The sequence below is a fragment of the Pongo pygmaeus genome, chromosome 15 (genome assembly GCF_028885625.2).
Source record: "Pongo pygmaeus isolate AG05252 chromosome 15, NHGRI_mPonPyg2-v2.0_pri, whole genome shotgun sequence".
In the NCBI taxonomy this organism is placed as follows: Eukaryota; Metazoa; Chordata; class Mammalia; order Primates; family Hominidae; genus Pongo; species Pongo pygmaeus.
Window position 1 is genome coordinate 20064900 of NC_072388.2, and position 23242 is coordinate 20088141.

At 38.6% G+C, this 23242-nt stretch overlaps 1 gene segment (V, D, J or C); it reads left to right on the forward strand.

Annotated features, from left to right (window-relative positions):
• The first annotated feature begins 9128 nt into the window (after window positions 1-9128).
• LOC129012904 (T cell receptor alpha variable 8-6-like) lies at window positions 9129-10915 on the forward strand. The segment is given in 2 exon segments: window positions 9129-9601; window positions 9703-10915. Coding segments are annotated over 2 exon segments (393 nt in total).
• The last annotated feature ends 12327 nt before the right edge of the window (window positions 10916-23242 follow it).

Sequence of the window (23242 nt, forward strand, 5' to 3'; positions counted from 1 at the left end):
CCAAGGGCCTTTGTTATGATGAGTAAAGACCTGTGTGAATAAGATACCAAAGACCATATGGAATTGAGAATGCTTTAGGAAATGTTTGTCTGGAGAGTTGGAAACACTAAACGTCATATGAATATCTCCATCCCCTGACTACAAGGCACTACAGATTTGCCCTGCAGTGTATGTCAAGTATGGGGAAAGTATTTGTGGCCGATAAAATAAGGCCTTTTAGTAGATATTACTTTGAATTACAGGCAAAACATTTGAGAATCATATTTACTGTAAAAATGAAGTTGTGGTCTGATAGGCATGACATTATTTAAGTAGCCAGAAGGTGGGAAAAGCTTGGAAATGAAGAATAAAGATTTCTGTCCAGTTTTATTGACAGTCACTGATGAAAATGATGAAGCCAAGTCAGAATTTGCTGCAACTTCTTACTCCGCAGAAATGAAGACTCTGAACAAATATTTCCCAGTCATGGAAGAAAGATTTAAAAAGCAATGAGGAAGAGCAAACAGTTGTGCTGGAATCAAGGTACTTAAATTTTTGTTCCACTTGTATGATTTGCCTTCTGGCATCATGGCACTCTGGAAAGAACTCAGGCTGTGGTGCTGGTTTGAACATCGATTATGTTACTTATGGCCTTTTTCATATTAAGCTATACTATTATATATATTTCAGGACTGGTTTTAGGATTCAGTGAGATAAAATATTGTCTTGGGATGAGTTCCTTAAAGGCAGAGACTACATTTGGAATTCTCTCTCTGTAATTTATTTGGGAAACCAGGTTGAGACGGGGGAAAGGCTAAGCATGGACATGGTCCAGCAGAGGTCTTGATCCAGCCTGACCTCATGGGGAGCTCTGGAGCTTGAACTGTATCACAGGGTTGATTCCTCCCACCCTGAGGCAAGGAGGCCAGACTGCTCGGACCTATTGTGGGTAAGAATAAAGTCATCATTGGTTGTGGTGTTTCTTGGGGTAGAGGTATACGCTACTGGACAATGGTGACTCTCATTGGCTAAGGTCGATTTTCTAGGGAAAGAGGCAACTGTGAGCCAAGAGTAGCCAACATTCACAGTAGCTGGGGATGGCTACACTGTCCTAGGAAAGGGGATCTAGCTTGGGGACCAGTAGTGTTCATTATTAACATGGAATTTGCCTGGTATGTGGGTAGCATTTGACAAATAATAGACTTTGAGCAGAATAAATGATATCAGAGATTGAAGATCAACTTACCGAAATAAGGTATGAAGACAAGATTAGAGAAAAAAAGAATGAAAAGGAACGAACAATGTCTCCAAGATACATGAGACTATGTGAAAAGACCAAACCTACATTTGATTGGTGTACCTGAAAGCGACAGGGAAAACAGAACCAAGTTGGAAAACACACTTTAGGATATTATTCAGGAGAACGTCCCCAACCTAGCAAGATAGGCCAATATTCAAATTTAGGAAATACAGAGAACACCATTAAGATACTCCTCAAGAAGAGCAACCCCAAGACACATAATCGTCAGGTTCTCCAAGATTGAAATGAAGGAAAAAATGTTAAGGGCAGCGAAACAGAAAGGTCAGGTTACCTACAAAGGGAAGCCCATCAGACTAACAGTGGATCTCTCTGCAGAAACCCTAAAAGCCAGAAGATAGTGAGGGCCAATATTCAACATTCATAATGAAAAGAATTTTCGACACAGAATTTCACATCCAGCCAAACTAAGCTTCATAAGTGAAGGAGAAATAAAATCCTTTACACAGAAGTAAATGCTGACGGATTTTGTCACCACCAGGCCTGCCTTGCAAGAGCTTCTGGAGGAAGCATTAAATATGGAAAGGAAAACTGGTACCAACCACTGCAAAAACACGCCAAAATATAAAGACCAATGACACTATGAAGAAACTGCATCAACTAATGTGCAAAATAACCACCTAGCATCATGATGACAGGATCAAATTCACACATAACAATATTAACCTTAAGTGTAAATGGGCTAAATGCCCCAAGTAAGAGTCACAGACTGGCAAATTGGATAGAGTCAAGACCCATCGGTGTGCTGTATTCAGCAGACCCATCTCATGTGCAAAGACACACATAGGCTCAAAATAAAGGGATGAAGGAATATTTACCAAGCAAATGGAAATATTTTTTAAAAAGCAGGGGTTGCAATCCTAGTTTCTGATAAAACAGACTTTAAACCAACAAAGATCAAAAAAGACAAAGAAGGGCATTACATAATGGTAAAGGGATCAATGCAACAAGAAGAGCTAACTATCCTAAATATATATGCAACCAATACAGGAGCACCCAGATTCATAAAGCAAGTTCTTAGAGACCTACAAAGAGAATTAGACTCCCACACAATAATAGTAGCGACTTTAACACCCCACTGTCAATATTAGACAGACCAAAAAGACAGAAAATTAACAAGTATATTAAAGACTTGAACTCAGCTCTGGACCAAGTGGACCTAACAGACATTTACAGAATTCTCCACCCCGCATCAAGATAATATACATTCTTCTCAGCACCACATAGCATGTATTCTAAAATCAACCACATAATGGGAAGTAAACCACTCCTCAGCAAATGCAAAAGAACAGAAATCATAACAGTCTTTCAGGCCACAGTGCAATCAAATTAGAGCTCAGGATTAAGAAACTCACTCAAAACCACACAACTACATGGAAATTGAACAACCTGCTCCTGAATGACTACTGGGTAAATAACAAAATTAAGGCAAAAATAAATAAGTTCTTTGAAACCAATTAGAACAAGGAGACAATATACCAGAATCTCTGGGACACAGCTAAAACAGTGGTGAGAGGGAAATTTATAGCAGTAAATGCCCACATCAGAAAGTGGGAAAGATCTAAAATCGACACTCTAACATCACAATTAAAATAACTAGAGAAGCAAGAGCAAACAAATTCAAAAGCTAGCAGAAGACAAGAAATAACTAAGATCAGAGCAGAACTGAAGGAGATAGAGACCCAAAAAACCCTTCAAAAAAAATCAATATCATTAAAATGGCCATAGTGCCCAAAGTGATTTAAAGATTCAATGCTATTCCGTCAAGTTCCCAGTGACTTTCTTCACTGAATTAGAAAAAACTACTTTAAATTTCATACAGAACCAAAAAAGAGCCTGTATAGCCAAGACAATCCTAAGCAAAGAGAATGAAGCTGGAGGCATCATGCTACCTGACTTCAAACTATACTACAAGGCTACAGTAACCAAAACAGCGTGGTACTGGTACCAAAACAGATATATAGACCAATAGAACAGAACAGAGACCTCAGAAAGAACACCACACATCTACAACCATTTGGTTTTTGACAAAGCTGACAAAAACAAGCAATAGGAAAAGGGGAAAGAATTCCCTATTTAATAAATAATATTGGGAAAACTAGCTAGCCATATGCAGAAAACAGAAACTGGACCCCTTCCTTATACCTTATATAAAAACTAACTCAAGATGAATTACAGACTAAAATGTAAAACCCCAAACCATAAAACCTCTAGCAGAATGCTTAGGCAATACCATTCAGGACATAGGCATTGGCAAAGTTTTCATGACTAAAACACTAAAAGCAATTGCAACAAAAGCCAAAATTGACAAATGGGATCTAATAAAACTAAAGAGCTTCTGCACAGCAAAAGAAACTATCATCAGAATGAACAGGCAACCTACAGAATGGGAGAAAATTTTTTGCAATCTATCCATCTGTCAAAGGGTTAATATCCAGAATCTACAAGGAACTTAAACAAATTTACAAGGAAAAAAACCAAACAACCCCATCAAAAAGTGGGAAAAGGATATGGACACTTCTCAAAAGAAGACATTTATGTGACCAAAAAACATATTTAAAAAAGCTCATCATTACTGGTCATTAGAGAAATGCAAATCAAAACCACAATGAGATACCATCTCATGCCAGTTAGAATGGTGGTTATTAAAAAGCCAGGAAACAACAGATGCCAGTGAGGATGTAGAGAAATAGGAACACTTTTACACAGTTGGTGAGAGTGTAAATTAGTTCAACCATTGTGGAAGACAGTGTGGTGATTCCTCAAGGATCTAGAACCAGAAATACCATTTGATCCAGTGAACCCATTACTGGGTATATACTCAAAGGATTATAAATCATTCTACTATAAAGACACATGCACATGTATGTTTATTGAAGCACTATTAATAATAGCAATAGCCTACCCTAGTAAAGTTTAATATTTTGAATGAAATATATTATGTTGTCTTACATTTGAAAAGAAAATCTACAGGCAGAATCAAGGAATAGATCAGAAGTGCAAAAGAGAACTGATTTCAGGCTGACATGAGTGAACAGAGTACACACAAAGGAGGGAGTTTGTTTTGGCCTTTGAAAAGAATTCTTGTTGGCTGGATTCTTATTTCACCTGAGATTTTTTTCTTTATTTGATTTTTTCAATTTTAGGATCCAATGCTCTCTATGCTAAAATAAGTTGGGTGAAGAAGGTTTCTCATTCAAGAATTTCATCTTAGAGTTGACCGCTGTGGTTCAATACACCCTGTCTCCCACCTGCAGGGGACTGCTGCTTGCCTAGCTCTGTTGAGTGTCACTGTCAACCTATCCTAAGTCTTCTATACCTCCCATTTTCTTGGTCATCTCATTTCTTGTCTGCTGGTTGCACTCCTCCCAGCTTTACTGAGTTCACGTAGGCTTACTTTTCTTTCTGTATCTTTAATTCTTCCCATAATTACTTATTTATATGTTATATTTTATTACTTTCATTATTCTGCTCAAATTTCTCCCTAAATGGACTTCTGTTGATGTTCTTTTTAAGGTGAGATACCATAATTTGTCATAATGTATCAGTCTATTCTGAGCGTTGATAATTCAAATGGGACTTTTCTCTAAGTTTTTTCTCCTAGCCTTACAAACATCAAACTTGATTTGAAACCAAGAAGTCTTTTTCACACTTTCTGCTCCACAAAGGAAATTATTACCTATTAGTTTGCATTGATTAATTAGCTAATGACACATGATCCAGTCTGATTTTAAGTATGAGTCTCTAGTCATTTTTTTTTTCCTTTAGCACCTAATAAAAGAGAAATCTCTTCCATTCACTCTAATGCTCATGTGAATCCACTAGCACAGGGCCACACAAAGCTTAGCTAAACCTGAGGCAATTGATCTTCTCCCCTCTCCTTGATGAGTGGCTCTAAAAAATAACATAGAGCATCTTAATGGTATTCCAAAATCTGGAATATTGCCTTCTGTGACTAATTTCTCAGTGAAGTAAATTACTTTTCTAGTTTTACATAACTCCAATTTCTTGTGTATTTTTTGAGGGGAAAACATTTTTATTTTCTAATTTTTAAATTTTATTTCTTTCAACTTTTATTTTAGAATCAGGAGTACATGTGCAGGTTTGTAACAAAGGCATACTGCATGATGCTGAAGTTTGGACTATGAATGCATTGTCACTCAGGTTGTGAGCATAGTTCCTAATAGTTTTCAGTCCTTTTCTCCTTCCCTCTCTTCCCACTCTAGTAGTACCCAGTGTCTGTTGTTACTGTCTTTATTTTCATGTGTAGCTAGTGTTTAGCTCCCACCTATAAGTGAGAACATGCAGTATTTAGTTTTCTGCTTCTGCATTAATTCCTTTCGGATAATGGCCTCTAGCTGCATACTTGTTGCCGCAAAGGACAGGATTTCATTTTTCTATGGTTGCATAGAAGTCCATGGTGTATATGTACCACATTTTCTTCATCCAATCCACCACTGATTGGCACCTGAGTTGATTCCATTTCTTTGCTATGGTGAATAATGCTGTTGAATGTACAGGTGAATGTGTCTTTTTGGTAGAAAATTTTATTTGCCTTTGGGTATATACCCAGTAATGGGATTGCTGGGTTGAATGTTAGCTCTGTTTTAAGTTCTTTGAGAAATCTCAAAACTAATCTCCACAGTGGCTGGACTAATTTATATTTCCACCAACAGTATGTAAGTGTTCCCTTTTCTACACAGCCTAGCCAACATCTATTATTCTTTGAGTTTTTAACAAAAGCCATTCTGATTGGTGTGAGATGGTATCTCATTGTGGGTTTAATTTACATTTCTCTGATGTTAAGTGATGATGTAAGCATTTTTTCATGTTCATTGGCTGTATGTATGTCTTCTTTTAAGAAGTCTCTGTTCATGTCCTTTGCCTACATTTTAATGGAGTTGCTTTTTGCTTATTGATTTGTTGAAGTTACTTTTGTTTCTTTCTTTTTTGGAAAGACAGGGTCTCACTCTGTTGCCCAGACTGGAGTGCAGTAGCATGATCCTAGCTTACTCTATCCTTAAACTCCTGGGCTCAAGGGATCCTCCTGCTTTAGCCTACTGAGTAGCTGGGACTACAGGCACATGCCACTATGCCCAGGTGATTTTTTTCTTTTCCTTCCTTCCTTCCTTCCTTCTTTCTCTCTCTCTTTTTTTGAGTCAGATTCTTGCTATGTTGCCCGGGCTGGTCTTGAACTGCTGGCTTCAAGCAATCGTCCAGCTTCAGCACACAAAGTGTGGGGATTACAGTTATGAGCCACCGCACCCAGCCAGTTACTTATAGATTCTGGATATAAGACTTTTGTCAGATACATAGTTTGCAAATAATTTCACCCATTCTGTAGGTTGTTTGTTTACTATATTGATAGTTTATTTTCCTTTGCACAAACTCTATGTAGGTCACACTTTTCAAGTTTTGTTTTGGTTGCAATTGCTTTTCAGGACTTAACCATAAATTCTTTGCCAACACCGATGGCAAAAGGGTATTTTTCTGTTTTTTTTTCCCCTAAGATTTTTATAGTTTTGGGTATTACAATTAAGTCTTTAATCCATCTGGAATTGATTTTTGTGTATAGTGACGGGTTAGGGTCCAGCTTCATTCTTCTGCATGTGGCTAGCCAGTTATCCCCAGCACCATTTATTGACTAGAGAGTTTTTGCCGATTTCTTATTTTTGTTGACTTTGTCAAAGATCAGATGGTTGTAGGTGTGTTACTTTATTTCAGAAATTTGCTATTGTGTTCCATTGGTTTATGTGTCCATTTTTGTACCAGTACTATGCTGTTTTGGTTACTGTAGCCTTGTAGTGTAGTTTGAAGTTGGGTAGTGTGATGCCTCCGGCTTTGTGCTTGTTGCTTAGATTGCTTTCACTATTTAGGCTCTTTTGGTTCCATATGAATTTTAGAATAGTTTTTTTCCTAATTCTGTGAAAAATGGCATTAGTAGTTTGATAGGAATAGCGTTGAATCTGTAAATTGCTATGAGCATTATGGACATTTCAGTGATATTGATTCTCCTAATCCAGGGTATGCAATGTTTTTCCTTTTTTGTGTGCCATCTCTGATTTCTCAACAGTGTTTTGTAGTTGTCTTTGTAGAGATCTTTCACATCCTTGGTTAGCTGTATTCCTAGGTATCTATTCTTTTTGTGTCTATTGCAAATGTAATTTTGTTCTTTAGTTGGCTGTCAGCTTGAACATTATTGGTGTATAGAAATGCTGCTGATTTTTGCAAATTGGTATTGCATCCTGAAACTTCACTGAAATCTTTTATCAAGTCTAGGAGACGTTTGGCAGAACCTTGAGGGTTTTTCTAGGTATCAAATCAGACTGTCAGCAAAGACGGATAATTTGACTGCTTCTTTCCCTATTTGGGTACATTTTATTTTTTTCTCTTTCTTGAGAGCTCTGGCTAGGACTTCCAATACTATACTGAATAGGAATACTGAGAGAAGACATTATTTTCTTGTTCCAGTTGTCAAGGGGAATGGTTCCAGCTTTTTCCCATTGAGTATGATGGCTGTTTTTCATAGGCGGCTCTTATTATTTTGTGGTATATTCCTTCGATGCTTGGTTTGTTGAGGGTTTTTATCATAAAGCGATGTCGGACTTTATTGAAAGCTGACTCTGCATCTATTGACATGATCATATGGTTTTGCTTTTCATTATGTTTCTGTGGTGAATCACATTTATTGATTTGTCTATGTTGAACCAACCTTGCATCCCAGGAATGAAGCCTACTTGACCTTGAATTAACTTTTGGATGTACTGCTGGATTCAGTTTGCTAGTATTTTTGTTGAGGATTTTTACATTTAAGTTTGTCAGGGATATTGACTGATATTTTCTTTTTCATTGTGTCTCTGCTGAATTTTGGTATCAGAATGATGCTGACATCATTGAATGAGTTAGGAAGGAACCCTCCTCCTCAATGTTTTGGGAATAGCTTCAGTAGGATTGGTACCAGTTCTTCTTTGTACAACTGGCTGAATTCTGTTGTGAATCCATCCAGTCCAGGGGTTATTTTTGGTTGGCAGGTTTTAAAAAATTATTATTACTGACTCATTTCCAGAACTCATTATTGGTCTGTTCAGGTTTTCAGTTTCTTCTTGGTTGAATATGTAGAGGTTATTTCTTTCCAGGAATTTATTCGTTTTCTCCAGGTTTTCTAATTTTTATGAATAGTGGTGTTCCTAGTATTCTCTTAGGGTCTTTTGTATTTCTGTGGGATCAATTGTAACATCTCCTTTGTCATTTCTGATTGTGTTTATTTGGATCTTCTCTCTTATTTTCTTCATAAACCTACCTAGTGGTGTATCAATCTTGTTTATTTTTCCAGAAAAACAACTTTTGGTTTTACTGATCCTTTGTATGGATTTTCAAGGCTCAATTTTGTTCAGTTCTTTTCTGATTTTGTTTATTTATTTTCTTCTGCTAGCTTTGAGCTTCATTTGTTCTTCTTTTTCTAGTTCCTCTAATTGTGATGCTAGACTGTTCACTTGAGATCTTTCTAATTTCTTGATGTAGGTATTTAGCAGTATAAACTTCCCTATTAACAGCTTTAGCTGCAAACCAAAGATTCTGGAATTTTGTCTTTATGTTTTCATTAATTTCTGCTCTACTTTATTGTTTATCCAAAAGTCATTCAGGAGCAAGTTGTTTAATTTCGGTGTAATTGTGCGGTTTTGAGAGATCTTTTTGGTAATGACTTCTATTTTTATTACACTGTAGTCCAAGAGTATGCTTGGTATGATTTTGGTATTTTTGAATTTATTGAGAATTGTTTTATGGCTGCAATTTCTCATGTATTTTGAGATTAATACCATGTCCTATACAGAAGGTGACATCATCACAGATTCAGGAGGAAAGAAACACTTTCTGTTGAAGTTTTGATATCATGTCTGAAATGAGAAGGAAACAGCTTGCTCCCTTGGATCCGTGGTTCCGCCTGTGGCCTCCAGAGGGCGACGTTGCACTAAGGAGACATCTGTTTTCATCGCAGACCATCCTCATCCCCTGAGCCTCCTCCCTGCCCTGGCTGATGTAGCTCACTGATGTCTGTGTAGGTAGGGAGCTGTTGACGAGAGCAAAAGGTCAGAACACATCCAGACTCCTTAAGGGAAGGCCTCTTTCTGTTTCTGAAACTTTTCAAAGCCAGGGACTTATCCAGTCCAACCTCCTCACTGCTCCTACCTCCTGAGGCTCAGCGCCCTTGGCTTCTGTCCGCCCTGCTCAAGGTCCTGCAGCATTGCCACTGCTCAGCCATGCTCCTGCTGCTCGTCCCAGCGTTCCAGGTGATTTTTACCCTGGGTAAGTAACATTCCATTCTTTTTCCTTCCACAGAAGTGACTATGTTGTAATTGAATCTAAATTGAGACACATTTTTTACTCAAACAGCATTGATATTGCAGGAGGAACCAGAGCCCAGTCTGTGACCCAGCTTGACAGACAAGTCCCTGTCTTTGAAGAAGCCCCTGTGGAGCTGAGGTGCAACTACTCATCGTCTATTTCAGTGTATCTCTTCTGGTATGTGCAATACCCCAACCAAGGACTCCAGCTTCTCTTGAAGTATTTATCAGGACCCACCCTGGTTAAAGGCATCAATGGTTTCGAGGCTGAATTTAAGAAGAGTGAAACTTCCTTCCACTTGAGGAAACCCTCAGTCCATATAAGCGACGCGGCTGAGTACTTCTGTGCTGTGAGTGACACAGTGCCTGAGACTGCAGGGGAGCTGAACACAAACCTCCTGAGATGCTGAGACTTTCTGTGACTCAAGAACTCAACCTGTGGAGCTTTCACGAGGGTCTCTTTTTTCTGTGCCCCTTTTGAAGGCACATAGGGAGGGTAGGCTGAGCCCTTGGTAGGGTTTGTCTCCTGAATAATTGCTCCAATGTCAGTGTCATGCCACATTCAGATATGCTTTGTCCCACATGGAGGTTTCCTGATGAATTTCTTCAGTGGGGACCTCCTCCACACTCTGAAGAAAGCACATCATAAGGTGTCAGAGCTCCGAAATAAAAGGCAACAACATTTTTATAAAAAATTATTTCTAGCATTCATTATGATTAGTATTACCTCAGGTGTTAACTTGTGAATAACTGATGTAATTGATTAGAATGTTAGCTAAAAGCTGTGCAGGATGGATTCTCAATGAGGGTAACCCATACAGCACAAATTCTCAATCAGTGTACTGTAGATTCTCAACCTAGATTTGAAGCTTAACTTCTAGCACATACATAATATCCCACTGTGTGGTATTGACATATTTAAAGTAAATTCGACATAATATCAAGATTTTTAATCTTGTGAGCATTATGCAAAACAGGAAATTAAACATAAATCTTACTACAATATTGAAAAACTAAGCCATCAAGTTGTGATCTTTTTTAAAACAGCTATTCCAGTGATTTCTGAGTTACAAACTTGAGGGATAAAAATGTAACCAATATAAAGATATCAAATACACTAGATTCAACTACTTTAAAAACTACTTTAAACTCTGAGGTATTTTATTTTAAGAGATTACACAGATTTATTATATAATATTACACAACAAAAAATTCCAGTTACATTATCAAAGCGTATATGAATTCTAATGGGCATATTCAAGACCAGGGTACCCTATTATTTACTCTGAAATAATTATATCAAAAAACCAACACATTTAAGATATTTTATGTACATGATTATTACTCCAAATTTTTATTTGTGGTTGATCACATGGTAGAATTAAAAAAATCCCTCTCAAAGTATTATAAAATGTTCACACATACAGAAGTTAAGTCTTCCTTGATTCAACATTTTATAATTTTTGATGACAAAAATTACGAAATGAATCATCTCGCTTCTTTTTTATTATTTATTTTATTTTATTATTCTTATACTTTAAGTTTTAGGGTACATGTGCACAATGTGCAGGTTTGTTACATATGTATACATGTGCCATGCTGGTGTGCCGCACCCATTAACTCGTCATTTAGCATTAGGTATATCTCCTAATGCTATCCTTCCCCCCTCCCGTCACCCCACAACAGTCCCCAGAGTGTGATGTTCCCCTTCCTGTGTCCATGTGTTCTCATTGTTCAATTCCCACCTATGAGTGAGAACATGCGGTGTTTGGTTTTTTGTCCTTGCAATAGTTTACTGAGAATGATGATTTCCAATTTCATCCATGTCCCTACAAAGGACATGAACTCATAATTTTTTATGGCTGCATAGTATTCCATGGTGTATATGTGCCACATTTTCTTAATCCAGTCTATCATTGTTGGACATTTGGCTTGGTTCCAAGTCTTTGCTATTGTGAATAGTGCCGCAATAAACGTACATGTGCGTGTGTCTTTATAGCAGCATGATTTATAGTCCTTTGGGTATATACCCAGTAATGGGATGGCTGGGTCAAATGGTATTTCTAGTTCTAGATCCCTGAGGAATCGCCACACTGACTTCCACAATGGTTGAACTAGTTTACAGTCCCACCAACTGTGTAAAAGTGTTCCTATTTCTCCACATCCTCTCCAGCACCTGTTGTTTCCTGACTTTGTAATGATTGCCATTCTAACTGGTGTGAGATGGTATCTCATTGTGGTTTTGATTTGCATTTCTCTGATGGCCAGTGATGGTGAGCATTTTTCATGTGTTTTTTGGCTACATAAATGTCTTCTTTTGAGAAGTGTCTGTTCATTCCTTCACCCACTTTTTGATGGGGTTGTTTGTTTTTTTCTTGTAAATTTGTTTGAGTTCATTGTAGATTCTGGATATTAGCCCTTTGTCAGATGAGTAGGTTGCGAAAATTTTCTCCCATTTTGTAGGTTGCTTGTTCACTCTGACAGTAGTTTCTTTTGCTGTGCAGAAGCTCTTGAGTTTAATTAGATCCCATTTGTCAATTTTGGCTTTTGTTGCCATTGCTTTTGGTGTTTTAGACATGAAGTCCTTGCCCATGCCTATGTCTTGAATGGTAATGCCTAGGTTTTCTTCTAGGGTTTTTGTGGTTTTAGGTCTAACGTTTAAGTCTTTAATTCATCTTGAATTAATTTTTGTATAAGGTGTAAGGAAGGGATCCAGTTTCAGCTTTTTACATATGGCTAGCCAGTTTTCCCAACACCATTTATTAAATAGGGAATCCTTTCCCCATTTCTTGTTTTTCTCAGGTTTGTCAAAGATCAGATAGTTGTAGATATGCGGCGTTATTTCTGAGGGCTCTGTTCTGTTCCATTGATCTATATCTCTGTTTTGGTACCAGTACCATGCTGTTTTGGTTACTGTAGCCTTGTAGTATAGTTTGAAGTCAGGTAGTGTGATGCCTCCAGCTTTGTTCTTTTGGCTTAGGATTGACTTGGCGATGCGGGCTCTTTTTTGCTTCCATATGAACTTTAAAGTGCTTTTTTCCAATTCTGTGAAGAAAGTCATTGGTAGCTTGATGGGGATGGCATTGAATCTATAAATTACCTTGGGCAGTATGGCCATTTTCACGGTATTGATTCTTCCTACCCATGAGCATGGAATGTTCTTCCATTTCTTTGTATCCTCTTTTATTTGATTGAGCAGTGGTTTGTAGTTCTCCTTGAAGAGGTCCTTCACATCCCTTGCAAGTTGGATTCCTAGGTATTTTATTCTCTTTGAAGCAATTGTGGATGGGAGTTCACTCATGATTTGGCTCTTCGTTTGTCTGTTATTGGTGTATAAGAATGCTTGTGATTTTTGTACATTGATTTTGTATCCTGAAACTTTGCTGAAGTTGCTTATCAGCTTAAGGAGATTTTGGGCTGAGACAATGGGGTTTTCTAGTTATACAATCATGTCATCTACAAACAGGAACAATTTGACTTCCTCTTTTCCTAATTGAATACCCTTTATTTCCTTCTCCTGCCTAATTGCCCTGGCCAGAACTTCTAACACTATGTTGAACAGGAGTGGTGAGAAAGGTCATCCCTGTCCTGTGCCAGTTTTCAAAGGGAATGTTTCCAGTTTTTGCCCATTCAGTATGATATTGGCTGTGGGTTTGTCATAGATAGCTCTTATTATTTTGAGATACGTCCCATCAATACCTAATTTATTGAGAGTTTTTAGCATGAAGCATTGTTGAATTTTGTCAAAGGCCTTTTCTGCATCTATTGAGATAATCATGTGGTTTTTGTCTTTGGTTCTGTTTATATGTTGGATTTTACATTTATTGATTTGCGTATACTGAACCAGCCTTGCATCCCAGGGATGAAGCCCACTTGATCATGGTGGATAAGCTTTTTGATGTGCTGCTGGATTCCGTTTGCCAGTAGTTTATTGAGGATTTTTGCATCCATGTTCATCAAGGATATTGGTCTAAAATTCTCTTTTTTGGTTGTGTCTCTGCCCGGCTTTGGTATCAGGATGATGCTGGCCTCATAAAATGAGTTAGGGAGGATTCCCTCTTTTTCTATTGATTGGAATAGTTTCAGAAGGAATGGTATCAGTTCCTCCTTGTACCTCTGGTAGAATTCAGCTGTGAATCCATCTGGTCCTGGACTCTTTTTGGTTGGTAAGCTACTGATTATTGCCACGATTTCAGAGCCTGTTATTGGTCTATTCAGAGATTCAACTTCTTCCTGGTTTAGTCTTGGGAGGGTGTATGTGTCGAGGAATTTATCCATTTCTTCTAGATTTTCTAGTTTATTTGTGTAGAGGTGTTTGTAGTATTCTCTGATGGTAGTTTGTATTTCTGTGGGATCGGTGGTGATATCCCCTTTATCATTTTTTATTGCATCTATTTGATTCTTCTCTCTTTTCTTCTTTATTAGTCTTGCCAGCAGTCTATCAATTTTGTTGATCCTTTCAAAAAACCAGCTCCTGGATTCATTAATTTTTTGAAGGGTTTTATGTGTCTCTACTTCCTTCAATTCTGCTCTGATTTTAGTTATTTCTTGCCTTCTGCTAGCTTTTGAATGTGTTTGCTCTTGCTTTTCTAGTTCTTTTAATTGTGATGTTAGGGTGTCAATTTTGGATCTTTCCTGCTTTCTCTTGTGGGCATTTAGTGCTATAAGTTTCCCTCTACACACTGCTTTGAATGCATCCCAGAGATTCTGGTATGTTGTGTCTTTGTTCTCGTTGGTTTCAAAGAACATCTTTATTTCTGCCTTCATTTCGTGATGTACCCAGTAGTCATTCAGGAGCAGGTTGTTCAGTTTCCATGTAGTTGAGCGGTTTTGAGTGAGTTTCTTAATCCTGAGTTCTAGTTTGATTGTGCTGTGGTCTGAGAGACAGTTTGTTTTAATTTCTGTTCTTCTACATTTGCTGAGGAGAGCTTTACTTCCAAGTATGTGGTCAATTTTGGAATAGGTGTGGTGTGGTGCTGAAAAAAAATATATATTCTGTTGATTTGGGGTGGAGAGTTCTGTAGATGTCTATTAGGTCCACTTGGTGCAGAGCTGAGTTCAATTCCTGGGTATCCTTGTTAACTTTTTGTCTTGCTGATGTGTCTCATGTTGACAGTGGGGTGTTAAAGTCTCCCATTATTATTGTGTGGGAGTCTAAGTCTCTTTGTAGGTCACTCAGGACTTGCTTTATGAATCTGGGTGCTCCTGTATTGGGTGCATATATATTTAGGATAGTTAGCTCTTCTTGTTGAATTGATCCCTTTACCATTATGTAATGGCCTTCTTTGTCTCTTTTGATGTTTGTTAGTTTAAAGTCCATTTTATCAGAGACTAGGATTGCAACCCCTGCCTTTTTTGCTTTCCATTTGCTTGGTAGATCTTCCTCCATCCTTTTATTTTGAGCCTATGTGTGTCTCTGCATGTGAGATGGGTTTCCTGAATACAGCACACTGATGGGTCTTGACTCTTTATCGAATTTGCAAGTCTGTGTCTTTTAATTGGAGCATTTAGTCCATTTACATTTAAAGTTAATATTGTTATGTGTGAATCTGATCCTGTCATTATGATGTTAGCTGGTTATTTTGCTCGTTAGTTGATGCAGTTTCTTCCTAGTCTCCATGGTCTTTACATTTTGGCATGTTTTTGCAGTGGCTGGTACTGGTTGTTCCTTTCTATGTTTAGTGCTTCCTTCAGGAGCTCTTTTAGGGCAGGCCTGGTGGTGACAAAATCTCTCAGCATTTGCTTGTCTGTAAAGGATTTTATTTCTCCTTCACTTATGAAGCTTAGTTTGGCTGGATATGAAATTCTGGGTTGAAAATCCTTTTCTTTAAGAATGTTGAATATTGGCCCCGCTCTCTTCTGGCTTGTAGAGTTTCTGCCATGAGATCCGCTGTTAGTCTGATGGGCTTCCCTGTGTGGGTAACCCGACCTTTCTGTCTGGCTGCCCTTAACATTTTTTCCTTCATTTCAACTTTGGTGAATCTGACAATTATGTGTCTTGGAGTTGCTCTACTCGAGGAGTATCTTTGTGGTATTCTCCGTATTTCCTGAATCTGAATGTTGGCCTGCCTTGCTAGATTGGGGAAGTTCTCCTGGATAATATCCTGCAGAGTGTTTTCCAACTTGGTTCCATTCTCCCCGTCACTTTCAGGTACAGCAATCAGATGTAGATTTGGTCTTTTCACATAGTCGCATATTTCTTGGAGGCTTTGTTCGTTTCTTTTTATTCTTTTTTCCCTATATTCTTTTTTCTCTAAACTTCCCTTCTCGCTTCATTTCATTCATTTCATCTTCCATCGCTGATACCCTTTCTTCCAGTTGATCGCATCAGCTCCTGAGGCTTCTGTATTCTTCACGTAGTTCTCGAGCCTTGGCTTTCAGCTCCATCAGCTCCTTTAAGCACTTCTCTGCATTGGTTATTCTAGTTATACATTTGTCTAAATTTTTTTCAAAGTTTTCAACTTCTTTGCCTTTGGTTTGAATTTCCTCCTGTAGCTTGGAGTAGTTTGATCGTCTGAAGACTTCTTCTCTCAACTCGTCAAAGTCATTCTCCGTCCAGCTTTGTTCTGTTGCTGGTGAGGAACTGTGTTCCTTTGGAGGAGGAGAGGTGCTCTGCTTTTTAGAGTTTTCAGTTTTTCTGCTCTGTTTTTTCCCCATCTTTGTGGTTTTATCTACTTTTGGTCTTTGATGATGGTGATGTACAGATGGCTTTTTGGTGTGGATGTCCTTTCTGTTTGTTAGTTTTCCTTCTAACAGACAGGACCCTCAGCTGCAGGTCTGTTGGAGTTTGCTAGATGTCCACTCCAGACCCTGTTTGCCTGGGTATCAGCCGCGGTGGCGGCAGAACAGTGGATTTTCGTGAACCATGAATGCTGCTGTCTGATCGTTCCTCTGGAAGTTTTGTCTCAGAGAAGTACCCGGCCGTGTGAGGTGTCAGTCTGCCCCTACTGGGGGGTGCCTCCCAGTTAGGCTGCTTGGGGGTCAGTGGTCAGGGACCCCCTTGAGGAGGCAATCTGCCCGTTCTCAGATCTCCAGCTGCATGCTGGGAGAACCACTGCTCTCTTCAAAGCTGTGAGACAGGGACATTTAGGTCTGCAGAGGTTACTGCTGTCTTTTTGTTTGTCTGTGCCCTGCCCCCAGAGGTGGAGCCTACAGAGGCAGGCAGGCCTCCTTGAGCTGTGGTGGGCTCCACCCAGTTCGAGCTTCCCGGGCTGCTTTGTTTACCTAAGCAAGCCTGGGCAATGGTGTGCACCCCTCCCCCAGCCTCGGTGCTGCCTTGCAGTTTGATCTCAGACTGCTGTGCTAGCAATCAGCAAGACTCCATGGGCGTAGGACCCTCTGAGCCAGGTGCAGTATATAATCTCTTGCTGCGCCGTTTTTTAAGCCCATCAGAAAAGCTCAGTATTAGGGTGGGAGCGACCCGATTTTCCAGGTGCCGTCCGTCACCCCTTTCTTTGACTAGGAAAGGGAACTCCAGACCCCTCCAGCTTCCCGAGTGAGGCAGTGCCTCACCCTGCTTTGGCTCGCGCACAGTGCGCTGCACCCACTGTGCTGCGCCCACTGTCTAGCACTCCCTAGTGAGATGAACCTGGTACCTCAGATGGAAATGTAGAAATCACCCATCTTCTGCGTCGCTCAGGCTGGGAGCTGTAGACCAGAGCTGTTCCTATTCGGCCATCTTGGCTGCCACCTTCCTCGCGTCTTAAAAATATTTACAATTGCCTAAATCTCCTCTTTTAAAATGAGATGAAGTCGTATTCTTCCCTTTTTATAAAACATGCTTTTAAAGTGTTTAAAAATATTCCTATGAATTGAGCTAAAAAAGGATAGAGCGTTTATAATAAAAAATATTTAGACTTGGCTTCTTCTCTTGCACCAAAGACTCAGGTTCTTGCTTATGGTTTCTTTTGCTGCTGACATTCTTTAGTTACTTCTTAGTGTGCCACATCTTCCAGTTTTACTTTCGTCCTCGTTTCATTTTTGTTTGTAGTTTTTCTTACAGATTTGTCCTTTCATTGTGCCTTTTATGGCCCATTATTTTGATTATGTTCTAATTTTACAGGCCAAGAACACTTAACATGATGTCTATTTTAACAAATTTTTTAAGTGTATAACTCATTTAACTATTGGCCCAATGTTGTATAGCAGATCTCTAGTAATTCTTCATCTTATCTAATAGATACTTTGTACCCCTTCATCAACATCTCCCCACTTCTTCTTCCCCCAGCCCCAAGAATGGTAACCACAATTCTACTCTCTACTTCTATTAGTTTGACTGTTTTAGATATCTCATGCAAGTGGAATCATGCAGGCCTTCTATGACTGGCTTATTTCACTTAGCATAATGTCCTTAGGGTTCATCCATGTTTCTGCATATGGCAGAATCTCCTTTTTTAAAGGTTGAAGAATATTCCATTTTATGCATATATCACATTTTCTTTATTCATTCATCCATCTGTAGATATTTAGATTGTTCCCATATGTTGGCTAACATGAATAGTGCTGCAGTGACCGTGGGAGAGAAAATGTTTCTTCAAAATCCTGAATTTAATTTTTTGGATAAATAACCAGTAGTGGGATTGCTGAATCGTATGGTACATTTTTAATTCTAGGGGGAAACTCCTTACTGTTTTTCATAATTGCTGCACCATTTTGCAGCCAGGGTTCCAACTTCTCCACATTCTTATCAACATTGTTGTTGTTGTTGTTTTATAATAGCCAACCTAAAAAGTGAGAGGTAATAACTCATTGCGATATATAATTTCTCTGGTGATTAATGATGTTGAGCAGATTTTCATATAACTTTGACCATTTGTATGTCTTCTCTGGAGAAATATCTACTCAAATCCTTTGCCAATGTTTTAATCAAGTTATGAAAACATTGATAGTTATAGGAGTTCTCTATATATTTTGAAGATTAGCCCCTTATCAGACATATGGTTTGCAAATATTTCTTTCATTCTATATGTTGGCTTTTTTTCCTATTGATTATTTTCTTTGATGGGCAGAATCTTTTAAATTTTATAAAGTCCTGCTTACCTACTTTTGGTTTTGTTGCCAGTGCCTGTGATGTCACATACAACAATTGGCTATTGCTTAGACCACAGTCATGGAGAGTTTCCCATATATTTTTCCAATAGTTTTACAGTTTCAGGTTTTACGTTTTTAATTAATATTGAGTTGATTTTTGTGTGTTATTTTAGCTAGAAGTCCAGTTTCATTCTTTTGCAAGTGGATATCCAGTTTCCACAGCACGATTTGTTGAAGAACTACTCTTTCCCCATTATGTATTCTTGATGCCCTCATCAAACATCAGCTGAGTGCATATGTGTGGGTCTATTTTTCAACTCTCTATTCTGTTCCATTGGTTCGTATGTTTGTCTTTATTATAGTACTATGATGTTTTAATTACTGTAGCTTTGTAATATATTCTGAAACCAAGAAGTGGGGTGCTTTTAGCTTTGTTTTTCTTTCTCAGGATTGTTTGAGCTATTCTGGGCCTTTTGTGGTTCCACAGAAATTTTAGAATTAAAATTTTAGTTTTTTCTATTTCCATAAAAATTTCATTAGGATTTTGATAGGGATAGCATTGTAGATTGCTTTGGGTAGTATAAACATCTTAACAATATTAAATCTTCCAATTCATGAACATAGACTATCTTTCATTTATTTGTGCCTTCTTTAATTTTTATTATGAATTTTTTTTTCTGTGTACAAGCCTTTAGCCTAATTAGTTGTTTACTTCCAAACTTTTTAATCTTTTGTAGCTATAACAAATGGGATTGTTTTCCAGATTTTTTTTCAGATAGTTTATTGTTAATGTGTAGAAATGGCACTGATGGGCCTGGTGCAGTGGCTTATGCCTGTAATCCTAGCACTTTGGGAGGCTGAGGCAGGTGAATCACGAGGTCAGGAGTTTGAGACCAGCCTGGCCAACATGGTGAAAACCTGTCTCTACTAAAATGCAAAAAATTAGCTGGGCATGGTTGCAAGAACCTATAATCCCAGCTACTCGGGAGGCTGAGGCAGGAGAATAGCTTGAACTCGGGAAGCAGAGGTTGCAGTGAGCCGAGATTATGCCACTGCACCCCAGCCCAGGCGACAGTGTGAGACTCTGTCTCAAAAAAAAAAAAAAAAAAAAAGAAATGGCACTGATTTTTGTGTGTTGATTTTTATACCCTACAAATTTACTGGATTCATTTATTATTTCTAATAGCCTTTTTTGGCAGAGTCTTCAGGGTTTTTAATGAATTTATGTCATCCACGAACAGAAATAATTTTACTTCTTTTCTGATTTGAGTACTTTTAATTTCTTTTTCCTGTCTATTTACTCTGGCTAGGATTTCTAGTATTATCCTGAATAGAAGTGGTGAGGGTGGATACCCTTATCTTGTTCTGATCTTAGAGGAAAAGCTTTTTTGCTTTTCACCATTGAGTGTGATGTTAGCTGTGGGCTTTTTATATATGGCCTTTATTATGTTGGGGTAATTTCCCAATTTGTTGAATATTTTTATCATGAAATGTGAAGCAGGCTCACTGTGCACTGGTTACCAACTTGTCTGGGTCCAGTGAGACAGAACACGCATGCATACAACAAGGTACATGAAACAGGTTTATTAATTAAAGATAAGCAAGGGACAACAGAAGCTTAGGTTTCATTGCAAACAGGTCCCCCAAGGCTCAGGAAAGCTGCCTAGGGTGGATAGGGTGTCATCTGCATATGGCCCAGTTGTACCACACCTGAGGGACCCCAGAAATTAGCATGCCCTAGGTTTTAGACCCCTAGGTGACGTGACACCCTGGGCTGAAAAGGACTGAAGGACACTGTTTCTAGGGGGTATCTGAAATACAGCCAGCCCGTTCCAGCCATTTCATTCCTGTCTGAAGATGTTACATTCCCAGTACATTCTACAGTTATTCTTTTTTGTTTTTGTTTTTTGAGATGGAGTCTCGCTCTGTCGTCCAGGCTGGAGTGCAGTGGCGCGACCTCGGCTCACTGCAAGCTCCGCCTCCCGGGTTCACGCCATTCTCCTGCCTCAGCCTCTCTGTGTAGCTGGGATTACAGGCGCCGGCCACCACACCTGGCTAATTTTTTTTGTATTTTTTAGTGGAGACGGGATTTCACCATGTTAGCCAGGATGGTCTCGATCTCCTCACCTCGTGATCCGCCCGCCTTGGCCTCCCAAAGTGCTGGAATTACAGGTGTGAGCCACCACGCCTGGCCCATTCTATAGTTATTCTTGAGAACCACATACAAGAAAGTGGAGAGAACTGGGTTGGTCCGGCATGAAAGGATGTTGAATGTTGTCAGATTCTTTTTCTGCATCTATTGAGATGATCATGTAATTTTTATCCCTCATTTTGTTATGTAGTGTGTCACATTAATTCATTTTTGTATGTTAAAACCTCCTTGCATCCCAGGGATAACTTCCAGTTGGTTATTGTATGTGATCCTATTAGTGAGCTATTGAATTTGGTTTGCTAGTATTTCATTGAGGATTTTTTGCATCTATGTTCAACGGGAATATTGGTCTATATACCTTCTTGTAGTGTCTTTGTCTGGCTTTGGTATCAGGGTAATAATGGCTTCATAAAATAAGTTTAGAGGTATTCCCCTTTCAATTTTTTGGAAGAATTTAAGAAGGATTAGAGTTAATTCTTCTTTAAATGGTTGGTAGAACTCACTAGTGAAGCTGTCAGGTTCTTTGCTTTTCTTTGTTAGGAGGTTTTGGATTACTGAATCGATTTCCTTACCAGTTATAAATCTGTTTAGATTTTTCTATTTCTTCATGATTCAGTCTTGGTAGGTTATACGTTTGTATAAATTTATGCATTTCTTCTAGGTTATCCAATTTGTTGGTGTATAATTTGAATAGTCTCTTAAGATTCTTCTTATTTCTGTGGCATCCATTGTAATGTCTTCTCTTACATTTTTAGTTTATTTGAGTCTTCTCTCTTCTTTTTCAGTCTAACTAAAAGATTGTCAATTTAGCTTATGTTTTCAAAACTTAGTTTTATTTTTATGTTATTTTCTGCTCTATGTTTTATTTATTTCTGCTCTAATATTTATTATTTCCTTCTTTCTACTAAATTTGGACATCACTTGTTCTTTTTTTCTAGTTCTTTGAGATGTAAACTTATGTTTTTTGTTTGAGATCTTCTTTTTGAATTTAGGCATTTATTGCTATAAACTTCCCTATTAGTACTGCTTTTGCTCACTCCATAAATTTTGACATGTTGTGTTTTTGTGTTTGTATCTCAAAACATTTTCTAATGTGCCTTTTGATTTCTTTAACCAATTTGTTACTCAAGAATATGATGTTTAATTTCCATATATTTTTGAATTTTCTAGTTTTGCATCTGCTATTTCTTTCTAGTGTTATTCCATTCTCATTAGAAAAAAATACATGGTATGATTTCACTTTCTTAAGTTTGTTGAGACTTGTTTTGTTGCTGGGCATGGTGGTTCCCACCTGTAATCTCAGCACTTTAGGAGGCTGAGGTGGTAATGCTTGAGGCCAAGAGTTTGAGACCAGTGTGGGTAACAGTGGGACTCCTTCTCCACAAAAAATAAAAATATTGACCTGGTGGGGTGGTGTGCAGATACCTGTTGTCTCAGCTACTCAGGAGGCTGAGATGGGATGATCGCTTGAGTCCAGGAGTTTGAGGCTGCAGTGAGTCATGATGGTGTCATTGCACTCCAGCCTGGACAACACAGCGATATCCTGTCTCAAAAAATGAAACAACGAAAACTGCCCTCTTTGTTTTCGGTGACCCTATGCATCAGGAATACATTGGATCCTATCAATGCTCCTTGACAGGCGTGATGGAAGCCAGTCTCTCAGGCAGCCTGTGGCAAAGCTAGAATGTTGGATGTAATGTCCAAGTCTTTCCCTCCCCAGAGAGAGGCTGAAACTGGGGCTTTCATCTCATTTATGGGGCACAGTGCTGGGGGTAGGAAGATGTCACAAACCCTCCTGTCATCTTTGATGTGGCTGGTTGCTTGCTCATTCAAGGTACTGGAGACTCTGAACTAGTTACTGGATTTTTCACAAGTGAATTGGTTTATTTATTGCTATTGAATTGGTGTGTCCATCGGGGAAAAGAGGGCCCAGGGATTCCTGTTCTGCCATCTTTCTGATGTCACACATTTCAGGGACAGAATTCTTACTGTTCTCTTCATGGGCTTCTTTATTTGCCCTTCACCAGAACTGACCTCCTCTTGGGCATCTAGTTGAATGTGGTGTTCACTGTGGTTCTGCCTGAGTGCCAGCAGGCCGCCCTGCGATGAGAGCTCAATCATATGCTTTAAACTTTCCTTGACATTTCTTTTAGTTGTGCCTCTTAAGCAGTAGAAGGCTGGATATGAAAACCATTCAGATCATTTCTATATCTTAATAGAAAAATTTAGCCTTTTAAACTTATATATGCATGCATTTATTGCTACAACTAGTATTTTCAACTTATCTTACTTGGCATAGTGACATTTGACATTGTAGAACACTTCCTTCCTGGAATGCTTTCTTTATTGGTTTTTAGAAATCCCACTCTTTCTTCATTCTCCCTCAATATTATCAGTTGTTCCTTCTCAGTCTTTTTTGCT